The 24,116-nt window shown below is 47.4% G+C and overlaps 1 protein-coding gene across 1 annotated transcript in view; it reads right to left on the bottom strand.

Moving 5' to 3' along the window:
- Positions 1–24,116, bottom strand: part of PPIG (peptidylprolyl isomerase G) — a 411,062-nt gene that overhangs the window by 319,945 nt on the left and 67,001 nt on the right. The window contains exons 2-3 of the mRNA XM_086956077.1: positions 23,867–23,946; positions 23,676–23,750 (exon numbers count right to left, since the gene is read on the bottom strand). Of these exons, the coding sequence (XP_086812203.1) occupies positions 23,676–23,750; positions 23,867–23,927 (136 nt within the window). The 5' untranslated portion in view covers positions 23,928–23,946. The remainder of the gene's footprint in view (positions 1–23,675; positions 23,751–23,866; positions 23,947–24,116) is intronic.

Here is a 24,116-nt window from a genome sequence, read left to right as displayed (position 1 = left end):
GATCCTCATCGGCCAAGCGGGCCTATCCGACCTGGCGCCGATTGTCCCCGCCTCCTTCTCGGTGCCCTCCGACGACACGGTGGTGGCGCGGCCCGGGGTTGCGGAAGACCAACAGGCCCTGGAGACGGAGATCGGCGACCCTCGGCTCCACGACAATTTGCAGAGTGGGGCAGAGTGGACGCCCGCACTCGGAGGTGCCTCTGACTGACTTTCCACCGTGGGACTCCAGCGCCATGGGAAAACCGAAAGGACCCAAAGGAGCCACTCCAGCTGCCTCGGATTCGGAGGCGCCGGACAAAGAGGATCGCAGGGACCCGGGGAGCTCTGGAGGCCCTCACTTGCAACAACAATTTGACCGGGTCCTAGAGGCGATAGCGACCACGCGCTCGGCCCTCCAGCAGGACATTGCCCAGGTTGCGACGAGCTTGGGCCTCCTTAGAGCGGACCATGGTAAGCTTTCAGATAGGGTCAAGGAAGTGGAGGACTCGGTGAGGACCTTAGAGCCCGCGCAGAAGACCCTGGCCGCGACGATGAAGGATGCCCTGTCCCGGATAGAGGCCCTTGAGCGGCGAGCGGAGGATGCGGAGGGGCGTAATAGGCGAAACAACATTCGTGTGGTGGGCCTGCCGGAAAAGATTGAAGATGGCGATATGGTGGCCTACTTGGAAGCCTGGCTCCGGGACACGGTGGCGCCAGAAGGCCTGTCCTCCTTCTACACCTTGGAGCGAGCACACAGGGTGCCGGCAAGGCCGCCGCAGCAAGGCCGCGCCCCACGGCCGGTAGTGGCACGCTTGCTACATTTTAGGGACAGAGATCTCATCCTCAATGCCGCCAGACATAATGGCCCTTACAAGGTGGAGAATAGCCAGGTGAACATTTTTCCGGACTACACGTTTGAGACCCAGCGCAGGCGGTCCTCTTTCCTGGCGATCAAGCGCGAGCTCCGGAGCGAGGGCATTCAGTACTCGCTCCTGTTTCCCGCAAGGCTCCGCATAATAGTTGATGACAAGACTCAGTTCTTTGATTCCCCGGAGGACGTCTGCAACTGGCTCGAACTCTATAGGGCTGGTAAAGATGGTTTCAGCTCGTCATCTCGGTTGACAACAGAACCTGGACAGCGACGGCGATCCAGCAGGCTCCGGAGTCGCCGTGGCCAAGCGGGCAGGCCTTCGACCGTGGAGACATCAGCGGAACGGAAGGGAGTGTTGGAGATGTTGACTACGATATCTGGTTCGCGAGAAGGCCCCATTACTGAGGAAACGGACCCTGGGGATGAGGGGGCGCCAACGGATTCGGAGGAATCGGTGACTGAGTGTCCACATGCCGGTGATCACTCCTAACTCGGTTGAGGACCTTCTGGATGGACAGGGGTGATGGGGTGAGCTACTTCCATTTGGGTGGGGGTCTGCAACGGGGGTGGCAGGGGTTGGCGATTGTCCATGAACTCCGTGGTGAAGAAGGGAGGGGTGCCCTGCCTGTGACATAGCTTTTGTTTGGGGCTCATCTCTAGTCTCGGTAGTCCGAGAGTCGAGGGCCCATTACGGGCGCCCAGCCCGCACCTAGCCCTTAAGGCCTTCCTGCGGTGGCGACCGCAGGATTAGTTGGGGACTTTGGGATTGTTAGGGGTAAGGTTTGGATGGGAACTAGATGGTACTATTTGGGTCCTGTTCTGGGGAGGGTGGGCAGGGGTTTGTTTCGACCGGGGGTTGTGGTTTTCTGGTTGGGGAAAATGGCCGCCATCAGTGTTGGGTTGATTGTTGCTCTTTCTTTGTTGGGACCGAGGTGGAGAGACTTGGAACGAACGGTATGGGACAATGGCTGATGTTACTAATGTGAAATGCATTACTTGGAACGTACGAGGGCTTCACACTATGTCTAGACGCCACAAAGTCCACGCTTATTTAGTGCGTAGAGGGGTGCAAATGGCGCTGCTGCAGGAGACCCATCTCAACAAGGCGGAAGGGGCGGCGCTACAGCGTAGATGGAGGGGGCAGGTCTTCTGCACTTCGTATTCAGCATATGCCAGGGGGGCGCTGATTTGGATCAGAGCTGGGGTTCCATTCCAGGTTGCAAAATCCGTGGTGGACCCAGAGGGCCGCTACGTAGCCATCTCAGGCACACTAGGGGGGAGGGACCTGAACGTTTGCTGTGTTTATGCGCCTAATGTGGACCAACTCGCCTCCGGGTTATCGGGTTCGTTAGCCCACTTCTTCTCTGGACCCCTTCTGCTCGGAGGGGATTTCAATTCAATAGTGGACGTGGAGGCCGACCGCTCGCACCCCCCCCCCCTCCCTGACTCTCCGGTTCACCGTGTGGCTAAAGGAAGGAGGGAATGGCAGACGCACTGGGGACTCACGGATATCTGGAGAGCACAGCACCCCGATGCTAGAGACTACTCCTACTTCTAGGGCCTACACGAATTACACGTCCGGTTGGACGGGTTTCTGGGCTCGGCGGAGTTGACTTCGGCAGCGGTCCGGTCTGAATATCTGACCAGGACTATCTCGGACCATAACCCTCTTTTGTTGGACCTTCGCTGGTTTCCCGGGGTTCCCGCTGTGCCCACCTGGAAAATGCGCCCGGAAATTATAGAGGACGCAGTTTTTAAGGCGGACTTGGAGGATACCATTTCAGAATATTTTGCGTCCAATGGGGGTACGGCGGGATCGAGGGCGCTGGAATGGGACGCCTTTAAGGTGGTGGTCAGGGGCTACTGTCTTGCTAAGAAGGTGGGCATGCGGCGCGTCATCCTTGATGACCTGGCTACGGCGGATCGGAAGCTCCGTGAGTAGGAACTCCGCCGCCCCGGGCGTCCTGAACTTCAGGAGCGCACGGTGGCGGCGAAAGAGGCGGTGGCGGCGGAGGTCGAGCGGCTGCGCTGCTTCGACTATAAGGCATATACTGCTAGGTCGCTTGCGGAGGGAGACAGATCGGGCGCACTGCTGGCGTGGTTGGCTAACCCCACGCGCCAAACTTCCCTGACAACGTCCATGCGCACGGCAGAAGGGACCGAAGTACACACTCAACCTGAGATCTTGAGTTGTTACCTGCGCTACTATGAGCGCCTGTACCGTAGCTGCTCAGCCGGGGACCCCTCCCGGATTGAGGACTACTTGCGACCCCTGGAACTCCCAGCAGTGGAATCGGACGTGGCGAAGGCTCTGGGCTCTGATATCGAACTGGGCGAAATCCGCAGCGCCATTAAAAAGATGGCGAGGAATAAGACCCCGGGCCTGGATGGTCTTCCGATAGAATTTTATTCCGCCTATGTTGACCTCCTGGCGCCAAGGCTGCTGATAGTCTACAGAGAGGCGAAGCGGCTGGGTCGGCTCCCCGGCTCGATGTGTGAGGCCTTGGTAGTTCCTCTCCTCAAACCGGGCAGGAATTCATCCGACCCGGCGTCCTACCGTCCACTATCCATGTTGACGGTCGATTACAAGATACTGAGCAGCATACTGGCGTCGCGGCTGCTCGGTCACATGCGCTCTTTGGTGCACGAGGACCAGGCTGGATTCATTCCCAAGCGAAACACGACCATGAACATCCGTAGGCTGTTCCGTTTGCTGGGGGAGCCGCTTGTTGACGCCCCGTGCCCGGTGGTCCTTTCGGTGGATTTGGAAAAGGCCTTTGACAGCCTGGAATGGGACTACCTGCGCTGTGTACTGCGGCGGTTCGGCCTAGGTGAGGGCTTCGTCAGGTGGACCTCGGTACTGTATGCCTCGGCATCGGCCAGGGTACGCGCAGGCCCGCTGGTTTCCTCACAATACTCGGTGGAGAGAGGCACGAGGCAGGGTTGTTCACTATCCCCGCTTCTCTTCGCGCTAGCGGTGGAACCACTGGCGCTGCTGCTCCGATCCGGGGCCCACTTTCGCGGTTTATGGACACCATCAGGCCCGCATTATGTCTCGCTATACGCTGATGACCTGTTGCTCTTCCTTGAGGACCCGATTGATGCCTTGAATGGGGCTGCATCGGCGCTCACGGCGTTTGGAGAGATCTCGGGCCTTCGGGTGAATTGGGCCAAGACCTGCCTGTTCCCGGTTCGCAGGGGCACGCCCAGCCCCGATATCAGTAGGGAGATTAGGTGGGAACCTGACTGCTTTAAATACCTAGGGGTGTACGTCTACCACGACCCGACTGACCTCCTGGATGGGAACATAGCTCGCAGCACTCGCGCACTCCGGAGTAGCATGGATTTCTGGGCCACCCTGCCGCTATCGATGGCGGGGCGAATCGCTCTGCTAAAAATGGTGGCGCTCCCTCGGCTGCTGTACTATTTCCGTGCGCTGCCGGTTTGGATCCCGCCGGCCACCTTTCGCCTGCTACGAACAATGGTGGTGGGATTCCTCTGGGGCTCAGGCCGCCGGAGAGTGGCCCTTAAGACCCTGACAAGGCCGAAAGCTGAGGGTGGTCTTGCGGTACCAGACTTTGAGAAATACTACTTGGCAGCCCAGCTACAGACCTTCACTCAGGAAGTCGCCAGGGAATTCCGTGGTCCAGAGACCGGGAGGGGCACTGGGATGCCCAGGCATGTTGTTTCCTTCATTGCGTTGCGTCAGCGTTTGGCCTTGCAGGACCTGACGCTCGAGGAAAAGACCATTCGACTATGCTGGAACCGCGCCCACGCCCGGGGACGGTTGCGGCTGCCGTACGCACCCGAAATACCTTTGGGTATGTTGACGGCCCTGCCTCACGGCGGTGATTGGTCACGGCTGGCGGAATGGGAGGACGCGGGCCTACAGCTGGTGGGTGACCTTTACGAGGATGGGGCACTACTGCCCTTTCAGGAGCTCATTGACCGCTTTGATGTTCCTCGTGGCGACTTTCTTTTGCACCCAGCCCTGGTCCGAGCGATTCAAGCGCACTGGAAGAACGGAATGGAGGAACCTCCTACATCCCCGGTATGCCAGTATGTCATGATGTCTGCGGGTACGGTCAAGGCGGTCATATGCCTGTATAACAGACTGGTCAACGATGGGTTAACCCCCCTCATCACCTTAAGGAACCGCTGGGAGGCGGACGTAGGAAAGGAGATACCGGAGGCGACCTGGTCACAACTCATGAGGCGGGCCTGGAAGGGCACGCGCCATGCCCGCTTTCAACTGGTCCACTTCTATGTGCTCCACAGAGCATATTTGACCCCGGCGAAGATCCAACAATACTTCGCCACGGATTCTGCGGACTGCCCCAGATGCCGCGCGCCTGGGGCAGACCTCCTTCTCATGCTGTGGTCCTGCCCAGGATTGTCCTCCTATTGGCTTGAGGTGGGAGACACCCTGAAGGGGGTGACGGGGAGGTCCTTGGCGGTTGACGCGGCGGTGGGACTCTTACACTGGTTTCCACATACCCCCAAAAATAAAATTTCCAGTAAATTCATTGACCTAGGGCTTCTCCTTGCTAAGCGGGAGGTCACTAGGAACTGGAAGGCGAGGGTTGGCCCCACATGGACCGGGTGGCACGGCGAACTTTTGAAGTGGGCGGCAGGGGAAAGCACGCTGCGATACCAGCTAGCTAGAAGACAGCACAATGAGAAGGCGCAGGAGGCGGCGCTAGAATGGGAGACATTAGTGCAGGCCCTCAGGGATTATTGCGCTTCCAGCGACTCAGAAAGTGAGGATGCTGCTCGTCCCGAGTCCCGATAGACAGTTGTCCTTCACATATCTGTAGAGTTCCCAGGAGGCTCACCCATGTTTCCTTCTACATCTCTTTCCATACACTGATGGCGGGGTTGGGGAGGGTTCTGTTTAGTTCATAGTGTTTTGGGGGGGTTTTACTTTTTCTTTCCCTTTTGTAGGATGGTTTAGAAAAGCAGATGATGGACTGTGGATCATCCGGACCGGCCTTGCCCTCCTATCGGGCCCCTACTGATACTCGCCGCCCGACCCTCGGGTTGTGGGCTGAATGGTTGTGTGTTGGGATGTCTTATTGAATGGGGGTGGGATGTGTTCTACTATTTTCAATTGACCTTATAATGCTGGTCCAATTTGTAACTTTTTACTGATTCCTGCAATAAAAATATATAAAAAAATAAAAAAAATAAAAAATAAGTTGGTTAGCCTCTGACACTATCCAACCTAATTTTACAAAGTTTTAGTTGCATATTCGGTCAACTAAAGAGACCGAAATAAAATTTACTATAGATTGTCAAACTACAGCATCGTATATATCAGTGTGTTAATCTCTCACGCCAACCCACTTGGTTTTTTCGAGATAGCTGCAAAGCGAAGAACAGATGAACAAAAAATATAATCATATAAATTATAAAGGTCATGATTTTTCAAAACACAAGGTGTCAAAACAAGAATCATATTATCGATAACGATTCCTAATTAAAAGTGCCAGTCTAATGAAGCTAAGCATAGCGCTACATATAGCAGCAGTGTGTAATGATCTTAAATGCTCAAAACCTTCTTTAAAATTACACGGTCTGATTTCCCTTAGAATGGGTTTAATGAATCGGTCTCTTGGAGTCTTATAGAGAGTGCAAAAAAGTGCAAAGTGCATTGTTGGGCTTCATTATCACATGGGCATTGAGGTAGCCTCTCACACCAACCTCCTTGCTTCGGGAAGGCAACTAGAAAGTGCAGTGTATTTAATCGAAATCTTGTCAGCTAAAAACGGCATGGTCTGTGTATAGTAAACGATAGATAAAATTGGTGCTGTAGTTTACCTGCCTGGTGTAATGGTAGTTCATCATTTTTTGATGAACCCTAATTATTACGGTATGCATTCTTAATTACCATCTTTGCATCTAATTTCAAAGAATCTGGGTTATCATAAAAGTTTCCAACGCCAATTTTATAAAAAGTTTCCTTCACATACACAACCATGGGATCTGCATGGCATGATCCAAATTTACACAATCTTTTAGGATTTCTTTTGAAAGCTGCAAATCCTCTGAGGACCAGATTTTTCCCCATAGGAGCAATGGGGACACATGGATAATATCGCTCACAAATTCTAAACCCAACTCATTATGACAAAAAGTGTTTGGAGAACTAATCGGAGCTGATAAGACGTTTTAAAAACTTGTTCTCTATAACTTGTAGTTGGGCGCACTTATGGTATCCCCATACCCCCGCTCCATAGATCACGACCGGCAAGCATTTAGATTTATACAATATCTTAAGTTCAGCAATAGGTTTTTGGCCTAATTTACTTGCAAAACGAAAGAGGGCCTCTATTGATCTCGTGGTATTTTGTACTCGTGTCCCAGCTCAGAGTTTTGTTAAAAAGATTTCCCAAGTAGTTAAAATTTGGGACCTTTTCAATGATCAAATTATCTACAACAAACCTAAGAGTTTTTGTTCCACTTGGACCGCAGACCATTGTGAAAGATTTTGTAAAATTGACCTTAAGGTCTAAACCCAGCATAAATTCATTAAAAGCATTCATACATATTTGCATACTGTTTGTAGTTAAGGTCATTCATTAACACTGTATTGTCAGCGTAGGACAATAAAGGTATTTGTTTGCTGTTTATTTTAGGGAAGTCTGAAAATTCTTTTAATAAAAATTTTTCTAATCCATTTGTATAAACTAAAAACAAAAAGGGAGCCAAAATACAGCCCTGACGGACACCTTCGGTTGATGGGATAGGCCTTGTCTTTTCGCCCCAGGGCCATATCTAATGGCCACTGAAGAAGCAGCATGTCATCTGAGCAGCAGGGTGACTAAGGGTTACTCAAACCCCATAGCCTCAATTAACAACCACAATTTCTCCCTGCACACAGCATCAAAGGCACTGGATAAGTCCATGAAGGCCAGGTGTATAGAAACACCCCTGGCCTTCATGTACTTACCCATGATCAGGGCTAAATTGAGACATTGCTCTGTTGTCCCCCTACCCTTTCTAAACCCATACTGTGAGTCCACGATAAGGCCACTGGAATCTGCCCATGTCTCCAGACGGGCCAAAATTACTCTCCCCATTAATTTGCAGGAGGCGTCTATTAAAGAAATTGGCCTGTAACAGCAAGGGTCGGTTTTTTCACCTTTTTTAAAAATTGGCACAACTACTGCCTCTTTCCAGGATGACGGGATACGCCCAACAATAATTGCCTTAAAGACATTAAGGAGCAATGGCGCCCATACATCAACATTATGTTTAAAAAGTTCCAATGGTACAGCATCAGGACCTGGTGCCTTGAGGGGTATATCTTTTCTTAATGCCTCCTCAACTTCACCCAAAGAAATTGAGAGGCTGAGTTGTTGTGCAGTTTCGGTATTAAAGCCAATTTCGTCCTCACCTTCATTAGTCAAAACGGCACCCTTTGGGTTAAAAATTCTAGAATGGGTCTCCCAAGTCTCCCCGGTTATATGTCACACACTCAAAGACTGAACTCAGAACAATTTGTTTGTATCAAAAATATTATTAAGTTATTTTATTTCTAGAACTAAGCCAAGCCTTGTGTAGGCAAGTGAAATAAATGGTTTGCAAAATCTTATGCAGTGTTTTACAATTGAATGCAGATTCTAATGCAGTTAATGGAATTACAGGAGAGTCAATATTTTGAAATTACTTTTCAGATTCTTTACAGATTACTTTGTACGTTACTTTTTAGATTACTTTTCAATTACTTTTCTACTCAGTGCGATATGCCTAGATATCACACTGGTACATTTCCTAGAGAACAGGTAAGTAAATCAGTGTTTGTACATTGCCAGTTTTTCAGTGTTTCATACAAACCAACTCCACACTCAGAAGAATTTTCAAGGAAAACAGTCAATGTATTCCTATAGAGAAAAATGAAGTTAACGGTTTGCAGGTAAGAACTCTTAATGGCATTACTGCACTTACAATGTCTAAGAATTGGTCTAGACACTGTAGGGGTTCAGGGTTCATGCACCTGTACCCTTACCACTGGTATAGTGCACCACTGGTATAGTGCAACCAGGTAGAAGGGTGGCAGACCCATGCCAGGGCAGTGGGTCGCAGGCTTGGCACACAGGGATGTGCCATTGCAGGCTGTGCGTTTTGGTGCAGAACAGTGCGAGTGTGCAAAGGTACAGGGCCTCTAAAGGTGGCACAATATCTGCTACAGCCCTTAGAAGCTTTCCATGGCCACAGTGCCCATGGTACCTTTTACAAGGGACTGACATGTGGCCAGAGAGGTGCCAATTGGGGGTACAAGGTACAGTTTTGGGAAAGAACATAGGCCCTGGGAACCTGACGGGCAGGGGCTCAGGACACATTAAGTCAAAGTGCATCATTAGTCTGGCAAAAAGTGTGTGGGGGGGGGGTTACTGCAACAGAAACCCAGCTTCCTACAAAAGGTTGGTGTTCCCATAAGCACTCCCATGCTCCCACTTAGGCTGGATTACGGGCTACGCCACTGTCAATATGGCAGGATTGCGCCCTTTGCTCTATTGGAGGAATATTTGGGCAACCATGGAACTAGACTCCTAATGGAAAGGTCTGATGTAAGTCCTTTCTCTTGCTGGCTCTTGTAACATCCTCTGGATAAAATATGTGAGGACCACTCTGAGGGAGACTGTGCTATCCAGTTTAGATAGTGCTTCTGGAGTAGCAGAGACTGTTTCTAAACTCCTTATCAAAATAGCCCATCTGCAGCACAGGCACTCCTCTTCCATCTGCAGGAGAGTCGTGGCACCAGAAGGAGGATTTTCTGGATGAGTTCGAGCCACCCTTAGCTAGGCGTCTTTACTTGCAGTTTCGCTATGGCACTTTCACTCTTAATGCTTTTACCACTAAGTGGCCGAGTGCCCCAAGGGAATTAGACAGACGTGCCCGTGCTGTAGCACTGCCAATGAAACCATGGAGCATGTTGTTTTTTTTTTACCCGATCTATAAGTCCTGCAGGAGGCCCTGAATAATTCTGTTGTGTCGGAATTTGGGAACAAGGGAATGTAAGGGGGCCCTCACGATGCTGAGATTTGACACCAGCAAACCATTAGTTTGATGGGAATTGGGAAAAAGAGGCTAAAAGTGTGTTTTAATGCTTTAGTTGTAAGTTGTATGAATTGATTACTCTTGGTCTGTATTTTTGGAACTACATGCCTCTGTTTTGCACTTGGTCTACTGCCCATTTCATGTATGTGATCTCAATTATTTAATTCATTGTTGCAAGTGATATTTCTCACTCAATGTACTGTATGAGCTGTTTTTAATTGTCTTATCCTAATGTATCATTTTTATGATATTTTTCTTTTTTATGTGTTTTTATCAGATTTTATGGCTTGTGTGCCTAAATAAAGATATATAAATTGTAAAATCAATATAAATGGGACTTTAGGCTATGAAGTTTGACTCTCTCGCATTCAATAAAACATATGCAGCCTGCTGTGCTTGAAATAACCCTAATAACTAGATTTTTCAGGCAGTCAGTTGTTAGCAAATATTTTGTCTCAAACGTATTTGCTTGTAGCAAACGTTGATAGTCAAATGTGCGCTTGTCCAATTCCTTTCAGAAAAGGTGGACAGCAATAAATTATATAAAGGCCTCACCTGCTCTGATTTATGTGACATAGAAGTCCTCCCAAACATCAAATGCCCCAAAAGGTTTTATTATTTTCTTAATGTGTTTGATATTGCAAAGTAGCCCTTTTTTGTAGGAAATCTGGTTCTAGTCCTTTGCATTCAATAAACTACACTAAGTTAGGCAATCTTTGATTTACAGGAATGTACTTTACATCTATGTCAGGCTAAAACAGTCACTTTTCTGTCTGCCCTTTAAGTGTTTGCCCAAGTCATTATCAGTGAAAACGACTATCAAGGTATGACAAAAAATTGGAGTCGCCCTAGAGAAGTTCCATTATTGCAGCTAAAAGACCTGGACTGTTTTTACCCCTTTGTGTCAATTTTATATATGCACACTGAGTATATGCCCAAATATGAAAACATTCAAGTAATAAGATTGATTTGCTGCGTTCCCATTAAAGAAACCATTAGCGAGGTCAACATTTCTAGACAAAATGTATCATTGGTCCAGTGCTGCGAGTGTTTTGCCCTGCATGTGTCCCTGCATGTAAATTCAAATTTCTCTAGTCCAGAATCAAACAGCAGGAATTGTCTGGCTTAAGCACCAGGAAAAGAGGAGTGTTCAAGGTTGAATAAGAAGGTAGTATCACTGCAATTAGAATCATTTTAAGCTGTACTTCATCTCTGGTTTCAATGGTCATGGAGCCTGCACCTGCAGCGCACTCTGAAGAGGAATTATGTCTGTCACAGAATCTTCAACCTGCCCTTTCATTGCTATACAAAACAGCAGTGTGTTTCAGAGACAACATGCTTGCTTATGTGGCCTCTAGATCCTCAGGCACTAGGGAACAAAACTCATCCAATATTACTTTCTCTGCAGAAGGTCAATCATCCTCAACTAAGATAATATCATAAACATCTGAGGAAAAAAAGAAACTTTATAGTGTGCGATAGGTCATCCTCAATTTGTATTTCTTCTTTAAAAATAGCAAACGTACAGGCCCATCTGGTGTTTCTATTGAAATGTATTCATCAGTATGTGTGTGGCTAGATGCTCTGTGAGAATCTGGTGAAATACCGTTACTTCTACAGTGTTGTCCAGAAGTACTGTTGCATGCGTACCATTCCCCAGAAAGATTCCTTTTCGGAGGCACATCTTCTTTTTAGCTAGCTTGATACTCTTTTCCTTTTATAATGAGCTTTCAAATCTGAACAGCTCTCTTCCTTTTTCACACCATTTGTGGAGTAATGAGGCTGCCGTATCGCAGCTTTTACATCTGTTCTACGATCCTCCGTTTGGGTGCTCCTTTCATCTGCAGAGTAATTTTCTGAGCACCTTCCAGAGCAGAACTTTTATTAGCAAGCTAATATTGATGGGGCTCTCTTCTTGTATTACAGTCCTTCAAATGATTATCACCCCCACTAAACTACTGGTTTGGTGGAAATCATTTTTTTACATTAGAAGTTGTTTTTCTTTCTGTGCCCCATGGGAGAGTACCTATGTGTTTCAACCAATCGAGATATATATTCACAAAATCTAGACAAATCCCAATAGCGCCCAGGAAGCAGTAATGTGGCGAGACGCTGGCATAAGGCCAACAATGCCGCTTCCTCACAAATGTTTCTGAGAGCTACCAAAGAGATTTCTTCAGTTACCCATCAATTCGATACCACAAAACATCACATGCTCCATGTTCACTTTGAACTGTTCCTAGAACATCTGGTAGTAAGGGTGTGCCATCCTTAATTGTATCTATGCTACCAATATATGCTTTCCTGGGTACCACATTCTTCAGGGAAGAACCATTCCAAAGAGAAGACGCATACCCTATATTTTAGGTTTGTCCTCGGGCACAGAATGAGGATTGACTGATTAGTTTCAGAAGCAATCCAGACTGGGATTTTATCTCGCTTTCTGGCCACTTTGCCATTACAGCACTTCTAGTCTGCAAACTTATTATCTGTGTCGAATGTCCATGTGCAACTACTTGAGCACTAACATTTGTCTCTACCATCTGTAATACGTATTGTTTCAGCTAATTAACAGTGGCTAATTCTTACAATAATTGCATTCAAATTTTGATGGTCTGAGCGCATTGTGTATCCCACTAACAAGGGCCAAGTCCAGGAAGACTTCATGGACCCACTCTAACCAATTACATTTGATGTGGTAACTTCCCATTGACCTATAATGCATGTTCTAATTAACGTATGGGTATTTTCTGACTTTCATACGCTATATATAGTAGAGGAGGGTGTATTGATTGATTGAATGTCTTCATGTCCAGTACCAGCCTCAGCTGGTGCAAACTCTGCTCAGGAGTAAAATATTTCAATAGAATAAACTGGACTGGGTCACCTCCAGTAAAAAGAAATCCTCATTAATGGACACTTACCATTATTTACCCGTTCAATAACAGATTTAGAGTGAGATTTAAAAGTACAATCAAATTATACTGTCATAAGTTTGTCCACTGTTTCATTTGCCCTTCATGTTTGTTTTCCTTCTTGTTTCGGTTCCCTGAACTTTAACTTGCATACGGATTACATTTTATTTTGGTCTACTGCTTTTTGTCCCTTGCTTCCAGTTTCTCAGGATGCTTCCAACCAGGATTTCATCATTCTAGATACTGGTTTCTTCCACATTGGCTTAGGCTCATTATGGCCCGCCATTCTAAAGCCGGTAAGCATAACAAAAACCACCTTTGTTACTGCATTGCTTCGGACTGCGAACCTTACAAATAGCCTGTTCACATTCACAGTAAACGCTTTACATTATCCTGTAAGAAATCTGCTCCAAGTCCCCAGAACTTTGAAAGGCACACACCAGACGAGACAGTGTCGCTCCTGCGGTCTCTTTGCTCTCATTCGTTCCCCCTTCCATTACGATTTTGGTTCTGCTATACGTGTTTACTCACATACAGACAATACTAAACGTGGAGAATTTGGGCAAACTTACATCAGATTCTGTAATTCGAGCCCTGCAAATCCTGACACTTCTACATGAGTTCTGACTCCAATCTGCTGCGGGTTATGGCAGAGCTATTATACAACATTCCGGAGGACTTAGAGGAGCCTTGCAATTAACAAGTATATTTACTTAATTATTTGAACCAAGTATCTCCTCCTCCATGAGATGTAAGTAATCCAACTCCTATTTCTAATATCATATGTGAATCCAAGCTGTACGTAGTTATCACCGCCGGATCTACTAAGATAGCCTCACCTGATAAATTCACAGAAGACCCACAGTTTTTAGTCCTTTCTGGCTCAGTGCAATCTGCATTTTTTTTTAATATGACCTAACCAGTTTTCCTCCAATACTGCTACGGTTCTTTTATTTTATCGGACTTGTTCAAGGAGGTTCTCATTTGGACAACACCCTTAATCTTCAACAAAAGTACTTGGCTCCAACAACATGCAACCTTTCTAGAACAAGTTAAAGAGGAATTTGATTGGTAACAGATTACTCAAGAAGCCCACTTTCGCTTCTATACTTCATAATATAAAAATGTTTTGTCTACATTATTCAATTCACACAATAAAACTCCTTTAAATCAGCATGTAATAATGAGGCTTCAACTGATGTAATTTAGCACGGATTAAGAAAGGAGCTTTAAGATGCACTTTAGCTGGTGGCCAACAGACCTACTATCTAAAAAGAAATAAATATATTTAGTACTGCAGACTGATCATCAGCAAAAGGAATGGTGTGCAGAAAGAGAACTTGCGTCAATAGATTTCAACTATGCAGACTCACATCATGCAAGTAACGTCTCCAGAAGAGGCCATGCAAATTGCGCGTGTACACAAGTCTATGTCCCGAGATCGGAGAATAAAGAACAACTTATATATTTTCTAGGGAAGAGCAGGAAACTTGAGAAAATACTCACAGATGAAGGGAAACAAGATATCTTGACCTTAATTAACAGACCAGGGTCAGGCAATTCAGGGTTACAGGTCTGTCGAAGGTAGAGCACACTTTAATTAAAAGTCACTGTTCCTACGGGCCCCCTTGATGGTTGGCCTTTTTTAGAATGGGGGGGTGAGAGAAGGGGGGAGCAGCTTGCTTTATGGACATTCAAGTTGCGGAATTACATAATATCCCTTGAAGATTAAAGAGTAAACCTCAACTCGGGTGTAGATAGCACATTTGTGACCACAGTCATGGTATGAAAAGAGACATTAGAGTTGGTACCAATTTAGGCCACTGTAAAAGCATCCGATTCAATTTAATTGATACTTCTAATTTCCACTTTGACTTGGTAACGTCTTGACCACACCAACATAATGAGGCGGCAGAATGAATGAATGAATGAATGAATGAATGAATGATATTTATTGTTGGTTACTGAAAACCATTACATAAAACCAAAAATACAAAAGTCATCACATTACGAAAGTTAAAATCAAGAAAATTTCAAACAAATCAAGTAATGAGGCGGCAGCTTGGAAGTCCTCTAGACTATAGTGCAGTTTGCAAGGGGCGTGGCCTAGATGGCGGCGAGAGCAGATGGGCTCCGTGATCTCTACGCTCTGGCCCCGCGACAAAAGCCCTACATTCGCTGTGCCTCGCAGCTTTTAGGGGCAGATCAACTGCATAGTGGGCCCTGGACCTCAGGAATCTGAGAAACCTGCTTTGGTGCGGAGATTTGAAGCATCGCCGAAGACAGCAAACCTGGCGGCCAGCTGAGGCCTGCGCGCCGCAGTGGAGTGCGGAGGAGGGGAACAGGCGCCTGCGCCGCAGCTCGCTGGGGTGCTCCGCTACTAGCACACATGCAAGACACATCATCCCCTGAGACGACAACAGCGGGCCCCGGAGCCTCCACCTGACCGCCCCAATCTCCATCAAAGACTCCAACACACAGAGGGGAGTGCGTTTAGGCTGGCAAGGCGACAGCGAGGCTGCGCCTCCTCTGGGTCGGTAGGAGTGCTGAGGGCCCTCCCAGACCAATCGGGAAAGGCATAGACGGAGGAAGAAGATCCTGCGGGCCCCGAGGACGGCATCGGCCAGGACTGCAGGACTCGACTAGAGCCCGGAAAATAAAGAGAGAAGAAGGCCCAGGTGGAGCGTATGCACGGAGGTAAGAGACCCAGTGACAGCACCACATGGCGACCTTGAGCACCCAAGGAGGAGGGAGTGCCCAACAACTCTGAGGAGCATCTCCCGGGCCATAGGCCTGGCGGGCCTGGAATCAGTGAAAGTCGGAGGCTTTGGAGCACCCCTGACACCAACTCGGTCCCCGAGAGAGGCACAGGCCTGGACGAAGGGCCAGGCACCGCCAAAGAGGTAGGCCCAGGACAGGCAAAGAGGTGCCGGGCCCGTCCATGCACAAGTGATTGAAGGGAGCAGGGCCCGGGTAAAAGGGAAGAGTGGAGGCAGGGGGCGCTGGTGGTGGGAGGGGGGGGGCAAGAACAGCGCCCACCCAGGGCATTCTGCAGTTAAGGCACGTGAGGCAGTACGCCACCATCCCATGGTAGCCCCCCACCCCCCAGGAGATGAGTCACCTGGACCCCCCCCTATAGAGTAGTACTAGCTTAGGGCGTTTCGGCCTGGCCCTGGATACACTCAAGCTTTTGGACCTGCAGCATCTTGTGAGCCAGGGCGGATGTGGGATTAACCGGCTCGGAGGTGAAGGTTTGCTAGGCCCCTAGCACCACGTGTGATGCGCATCAGGCCGGGCCTGCTGTGTTGACTGGAAAAGGACAGCAGACATCCTCACTTTTGCTGCCCCGCCCCAGAGGCCATAGAAAGCTTCTCCCCCCCTCCAAAACGACTCACAGGCTCCTGCTCCACGGAGGAGTATGGTGACAGCCAGAGTTTTAAAAAAACTGCACCTTAAAGGACATGCTCACTAAGACCCTGGTTCAGGACCGACTGGGCCTCTCGACAGCTTCTTTACCCCTGGAGGGTGAGGACGTTAGGGAGGTTCCCATTACTCGCTCTTACCTCAAGTCCCTATTCACATTGATTAAGGAAAATCTGCAGTCGATTAAAGGAGACTTTGCTAGGGATGTGCAAGGGATCAGGAAAGAGATCTCAGACATAGGAAATAGAGTGGAAACGTTGGAATCAAATGAGACCACCAGAGAAGAAGAGCTAGAGCAACTCCGGGAAGAGATAATATGCCTCTCAGACAGGCAGACAGATCTCCAGGCGCACGCGAGGACCTTGAGAACAGGTGGAGGCGCAACATCATACGGATCAGGAATGCCCCAACATCTGCCGAGGTAGGGAACATAGAGGAATACGTCAATGCCCATCTTCGCCCAGATCATAGGCGACATACTAGAGTCAGACATTCGCCTGGACAGAGTCTACCGGGTTGGTCCTCCTAGAGATCTGAACATGCCGCCCCCTGATATCCTGGCCTGTGTGCATTGTTTTCCTCTGGAGGAACGCATTCTCTGGGCCGTTAGGGGTCACGATCCGATGTCTTTCGTGGCCATCCACTACAGTAGGACCAAGACCTCTCGGCGATCTCACTGCAGAAGAGAAGGGAGTTTCGCCCGGTGATCACATTCCTTAGAGAACAGAACATCTCGTATACCTGGGGCCATCCCTTCTGCTTGATCTTCACATGGGAAGGCAAAACTCGCCAACTGCGATCCTTCAGCGCAAACTGTGCCCTCCTCCAGATCGAGCTGCCGGAGGTATCAACAGGGGGCGCAGCCGGAAGAAAGGCCAGGCCCGGTCGCTGGGAGCAAAAGAGATGGAGGCAGAGGGGCACCCAAGCCTGATCCAGCAGAGATGGTGCAGGAGAGAAATGCGGTCCTGGAAAGCTTGGAGGGCGATCGAGTGCCTGGGGGAGCCGACTAACACTACAGAGTTCGCCTTGCCCACTGCTGGGGCACACATTAGACACTTACTGGGGGAAATCATTAATTAATTTTATGAATCCACATTTGACTTTTTATTATATAATATGTTGCTTTCTATAGAAATGTAAAGATAGTCCTATCTATCAATACATAAATATTGCTAGTATTATGCTTCAATGCATTTTCATCTATGTATTTTTTCTAAAGTAGCAAAAAACACCTTACAGAAAATAAGCACTGGCAAAGCAAATAGGTTTTGCCTTGGCAAGCTGGTCTGGTAGTTTAGGCTCTGCTGTTCATATTGAGGGCCTAGGCTGATTTGCATATAGGTATTTCCTTTCTGGAGTATCAGTGATCCACATTCTTTTTTTTTTATCAGGGTTATTGGAGCCCTAGGAAGGAATATGCTACTTACCAGTATGCATCTGTTCTTGGCATAGAGGGCTGCAGAGTGGTACATTATGAATAGATCGCCATCTGGTGTTGGGCTCGGATGATTGCACTTTGTTTTTCTCTTGGAGAGTCTTTTGTATCTTGGTGACTCCTCCCTTGGTTGGTAGTGCGCATGGGCATCGGCTCCATCCTTAGATTGTTTTGCCATAGTAGGGTTAGATGGAGTAGTATAGTAGAATACATATAAGAGTGCCCATGTAAGTGTATCTAAATAAGATAATGTTGGAACAGACACAGGTTTCCGGGGAGGCTGGGAGGGCATGTATCACTCTGCAGCCCTCTATGCCAAGAACAGATGCATACTGGTAAGTAGCATATTCCGTTCGAGGCATATGGGCTGCAGATGGTACATTATGAATAGACTATGCAGCAGTTCTCTCCCTAGCGGTGGTCGCCCGTGTCTGTTGCAACTGTCTGAAACAATGTTTTTAATACTGCTTGTCCCACTCTAGCTTGTTGTGTTGTGTGCACATCTACACAATAGTGCTTTGTGAAGGTGTGCGGTGTAACCCAGGTAGCTGCTCTGCATATGTCATCTAGTGGAATGTTTCCCAGAAATGCCATAGATGCTCCTAGTTTACGTGTAGAGTGAGCTCTAGGAGGAACAGTTAATGTTCTCTTTGCCTTTAAGTAGCATATTTGAATGCATTTTACAATCCATCTGGCAATGCCCGCTTTGGAGATGGGATTGCCTTTATGTGTAGGAGAAAACGCAACAAATAGCTGTTTTGTCTTTCTGAAAGTTTGTGTTCTTTCTATATAGTACAATATGGCCCTTTTAACGTCCAGTGTATGTAGGGCTCTTTCAGCTACTGTTTGTGGTTTTGGAAAGAAAACCGGTAATTCCACTGACTGATTGATGTGGAATGCTGAAATAACCTTCGGTAAGAATTTTGGGTTTGTTCTAAGAACCACTTTATTTTGGTGTAGCTGCATAAATGGTTCTTGAATCGTAAAAGCCTGCAGCTCACTTACTCTTCTAAGTGACGTGATAGCTATGAGGAAGGCCACCTTCCATGTGAGGAATTGTATTTCACACCTATGCATAGGTTCAAAGGGTGGCCCCATTAGTCTGGTAAGCACTATGTTGAGATTCCAGACTGGGGAAGGTGGTCTTCTTGGTGGAATGACTCTTTTGAGTCCTTCCATGAAAGCTTTAATTGCTGGTACTTTAAACAGTGACAGATGTTGCCTGTTTTGTAGGTACGCCGCTATGGCTGCGAGATGAACTCTGATAGAGGTATATGCTAGGTTACATTGCTGTAGGTGTAGCAAATAGCAAATGATTTGTTTAGTGGATGCGTCCAGAGGGTTGATGTGCTTACTGTTACAGTGTATAGCAAACCTCTTCCATTTTGCTGCATAGCATGCTCTGGTGGTAGGACGTCTTGCTTGTTTAATGATTTCCATGCATTCTGGTGGTAAATCTAAATACCCAAACTCTATGACCTCAGGAGCCAGATCGCTAGGTTCAGTTGTTTGGGATCTGGGTGCATTATTTCTCCATGGTTCTGTGTAAGATGCATGGGTAATAACCTTAGCTTTTGATGTGGTACTTGTGAGAGTTGTAGCAGCGTGGTGAACCACGGCTGTCTTGCCCACGTGGGTGCCACTAGTATCATTGTCATTGAGTGTTGCTGTAGTTTCCGAACCAGTAATGGAATTAGTGGTAGAGGAGGGAACGCGTAAGCAAATTTGTTGGACCAATTTATCCACAGTGCATTGCCCTGTGACCTTTGGTGTGGGTACCTGGATGCGAATTCTTTGCATTTTGCGTTCTGATGATTGGCAAACAGATCTATCTCTGGTTGCCCCCATTTTTGGAAGAATGGCTGTAGTATTTGGTCGTGCAGCTCCCATTCGTGTACTTGTTCTGACTGTCTGCTTAGGATGTCTGCTATTTGATTTTGAACTCCTGGTAGGTGTTCCGCTAACAGGTAGATCTTTTGAGGAATGGCCCATCTCCATATGTCCTGTGCTAGTCTGGACAGTTGGAGAGAGTGTGTCCCCCCCTGTTTTTGAATATAATACATTGCAGTCATGTTGTCTGTTCTGATCAGGACTGCTTTCCCTGCTATTTGTATTAGGAAAGCCTTTAGTGCTAGAAATATTGCTAATAGTTCTAGGTAGTTGATGTGCAGTTTCTTTTGCTGCACACTCCACTTCCCCTGTACTGTGTATCTGTCCATATGCGCTCCCCATCCGGAGAGCGATGCGTCCGCTGTTATCGTCACTTGTGGAATTGGCTCTAGGAACGACCGTCCCTTGGAAATGTTTTCTGTGTTCCACCACTTCAGAGAGCGATGCGTCCGGTCGTTTACCAACACCAGATCTGTAATCTGACCTTGAGCCTGATTCCACTGTGTCGCTAGACACTCTTGTAGTGGGCGCATTTGTAGTCTGGCATGTGGTATTAGCTGTATGCAGGAGGACATCATGCCTAATAGTTGCATAAACACTCGTGCTGGTAGTAAGTGTTGTGGTTGAAATCTTTGTATTAACCCGACCATTGTTTGTACTCTGATTGGGTTGGGGTATGCTATTGCCTTCTCTGTGTCTACTGTAGCCCCCAGGTATTGCTGAATCTGGTTTGGTTGCAGGTGTGATTTTTTGTAGTTCACCGTGAACCCTAGGTGGTGCAGCAATTGGATTGTCTTCTGTGTGTTGTGAAGACATTCCTCCTTTGACTTGGCCTTTATTAGCCAATCGTCCAAGTATGGGAAGACATGTATTTGTTGTCTTCTTAGGTGTGCTGCCACCACAGCTAGACATTTTGTGAAAACTCTTGGTGCTGTTGTGACCCCGAACGGAAGGACTTTGAACTGATAGTGTTGTCCTTCTAGCACAAACCTTAGGTATTTCCTGTGGGCTTTGTGAATTGGGATATGAAAGTAAGCGTCTTTTAGATCCAGTGTAGAAAGAAAGTCCCCTTTCTTCAGTAAAGGGAGTACTTGTTGGAGCGTGACCATGTGGAAATGCTCCGAATTTATGTACGCATTGAGAGGTCTGAGGTCTAATATCGGTCTTAGGGACCCGTCCTTTTTGGGGATCAGGAAGTATAGAGAGTATACTCCCGTTCCTTGTTGATCCTTTGGGACCTTCTCTATTGCATGCTTTTGTAGAAGTGCTAGAACTTCTTCTCTTAACAATGTTAGATGATCTTGACTCATTGGACGCTGTTTGGGGGGGATGTTTGGTGGGGTAGCTGTGAGTTCTAGGCAATAACCATGTTGGATAATTTGTCTCACCCACTTGTCTGACGTGATGTTTTCCCAGACAGGTAGGAACTGTGATAGACGTCCCCCGACCGGTGTTATGTGGTCTGGGGGGAGTTCTATGAAGTCACTGTTTTGGTGTTGAGGCGTTGCGGTTGTTATTATTTCCGCGGCCTCTACCCTTATTGTTGTTACCTCTGTAACTGCCTCTTGAATTACCTCTGGGTGATGTTGGTGTGAAAGATGTGGTTTGCTGATTTGTTCCTGTGTTCTTTGAGCCCCCTCTATAGGTGGATCTACGAAAGGAACCTCTGTGTATTGGCTGTTGCAATGCTCCCATTGACTTAGCCGTTTCCGTATCTTTCTTCATCTTTTCTAATGCCTCGTCTGTGCTTGAACCAAACAATGTCTTTTGATCAAATGGTTTGTTCAATAATGCTGTTTGTACTTCTTGTTTGAATCCTGAGATTCTAAGCCATGCATGCCTTCTTAGCATGACACTTGTGTTAATAGACCTTGCTGCAGTGTCTGCTGCGTCTAATGCACACTTAATGGAAGTGTTGGTTATTATTTTACCTTCCTGTATTAATTGATCTGCCTTTTTCTGGTGTTGTTTTGGGAGATGTATGAGAAGTTTCTCTAACTCATCGTAATGTGCCCTGTCATACCGTGCGAGTAGTGCTTGTGTATTTGCTATACGCCAGCTATTCGCTGCCTGTGATGCTACTCTTTTGCCTGATGCATCTATCAGCTTTGATTCTTTATCTGGTGGAGGTGCCTCTCCTGTAGATAATGAGTTTGCTCTTTTACGAGCGTTTGAGACCACCAGCGAGTCTAGAGGTACATGTCCTTTAATAAAAATTGGGTCCTTTGGAGCCGCTTTGTATTTTTTATCAATTCTTGGGTTTAACACCCTGGGTCTCACTGGGTTTTCGAATATTTCCTCTGTGTGTGTAAGAAGACCCTTTAACATAGGAAGAGTACCTGATGTTCTCTGTGCATTAGGTAGAGTCTCTAACAAGAAATCTTCTATTTGAGGTTCTGTATGCATGTCTAACTTGTGATATTTTGCTGCCCTATTAATGAGCTGCACAAAGCCTGTGTTATCATCAGGTGGTGAAGGCTTTGAGGGATATAGTTCTGGGTCATTGTCCTCATCTGACCCTACATCATAATTTTCCCATGGGTCCTCCTCATCTGGGATGGTTTCATCATCCCCCTGAGGTTCTCCCTCCCCTAGATCACTGTCTACATCTGACTGAGGTGTAGCTGGTCTTGGTGTGGAAGGTGTAGGAATATTTGGCCTATTGTGAGGAATAGGAGAAGAGGGTGTGACCCTAGGACGAGGAGAAGCAGGAGGAGTTATATTAGTCCCCGTTGTTCTCTTCTTTGGAGGAAGAGGTTTATCTTCTGATTGTTCACTCTTTCTCTTCTTTGTGACCACTTTCCCAGTTTGTGGATCAATAAACAAGATCTTTTGTTTTGGATCTGTGTGTTGCTCCTGAATCGGTACCGAAGGTGCTGGTTCTGAGAGGTGCTTTTGTTTTCGATCGTCAGATCTTGTTGTTTTCGGCACCGAATGTTTGCTCGATTCCGATTTTCTTGGTATCGAGTGTCATTTGGGCGATAAGGAATATTTATGTTTCGACATGGAATGTTTCGGTACCGAGCTCTCCTTTGCATGTAGCCTCGGTGTCGAAGTCGATGTCGCCCTTTTGTCGGATCCGACATGGTGGGAGTCCGAGTGTTTCGGTTTCACTTTCAGTTTCGTTGCCGGGCCCGAGGGCGGGGCGTCGGAAACTTTTTTCAGCGGTTTGACCGGGCCCGAGGGCGGGGTCGTTACCGCACGGGGTCGGTTTTTCGGTAAGGGGACGTCGTCACTCACGGTTTGTTGATCGATGAGTTCCTCAGTCTCCGACTGGTCCCCTTCCGACCCCGACTGTTCTTCATCTTCTTCCTCGATTTGGTCGTCTCCGAACAACTCCGGGATCGCTTCCGCCTGCATTCTGGAAACCTCGTGTCTTCGAGCTCGACGATTTCTAATCGTTAGCTTGGAGGAGAATGCTGCGCAGGCTTCGCAGTCCCTGGATTCGTGTTCCGGCGACAGACAGAGGTTGCACACCTCGTGTAGGTCCTTGTGTGGGAACTTAGCACCACACTTTGGACATTTTTTGAATGGAGTCCTTTCCATGGACTCCGGGCTTGACTGCGTCGAGAAAGGCCTCCTGTTCTTCGACGTAGATCCAAGTTTTTCTCTTTGATTTTTAATTTGCAACGCGTCGGAATGGAAATGAACGCGTTCGATAACAATACCGTCGAATTGGAAAGGGAATACGCGCCGATAAATCACTTTCTTCCGAAGTTGATCTGGAGCGTCTCGATCCTCATCCGAACCCGATGGCGGAAAAAAACAATCTAAGGATGGAGCCGATGCCCATGCGCACTACCAACCAAGGGAGGAGTCACCAAGATACAAAAGACTCTCCAAGAGAAAAACAAAGTGCAATCATCCGAGCCCAACACCAGATGGCGATCTATTCATAATGTACCATCTGCAGCCCATATGCCTCGAACCAAGGGTTTTGAATTTATCAGTGGAAATGGTATATATTTTGATTGGCCTCAACATGGAGAATACAAAAGGTGTCTACCAATTATAGCTGAAAACAAACAGAGAACCTCTGGTCTACGACAGAAGACACATAAAAAATACAGAAACTCATAATGAAAGAGCGTTAACAAACCTGTGCAAAGGCAGCGGAAGTTCTCACACGTCTTGGGGCACACATCCGAAAACAATTCAAATACCACTCGACCAGCTGAAAGGGAGAAACACATTGGTTACTTATGATTTTTCCTTATTTTTTTAAATCCGTTTGAAAACTATGTAATTGTGAAATAAGCAAGTGTGTCATAACAAGGACATCATCCTTACCAGGAACATTGTTGATGCCAATGTCAAAAAAGCAGCGAGGACGCTGAACTTTAACACCCATGGTTCAGTGCTGGAAACAGCTGCAGGGAAAACAAACCTTGATCAGCATTAAAAAAACATTCACTGTTTCACAAGAGCACTTGTTAATCAACTTGGGTGATTTACAGCATTTAAAATTTGTACTGACAGACTGATGACACTGATAACGCACACTGTCAGAAATCGGGTCTCTCGAACCAAAGGTTTTTAT

This window comes from Lissotriton vulgaris, chromosome 2_1 (genome assembly GCF_964263255.1).
Source record: "Lissotriton vulgaris chromosome 2_1, aLisVul1.2, whole genome shotgun sequence".
NCBI classification, from domain to species: domain Eukaryota; kingdom Metazoa; phylum Chordata; class Amphibia; order Caudata; family Salamandridae; genus Lissotriton; species Lissotriton vulgaris.
This window is presented reverse-complemented; position numbering and strand designations above follow the sequence as displayed.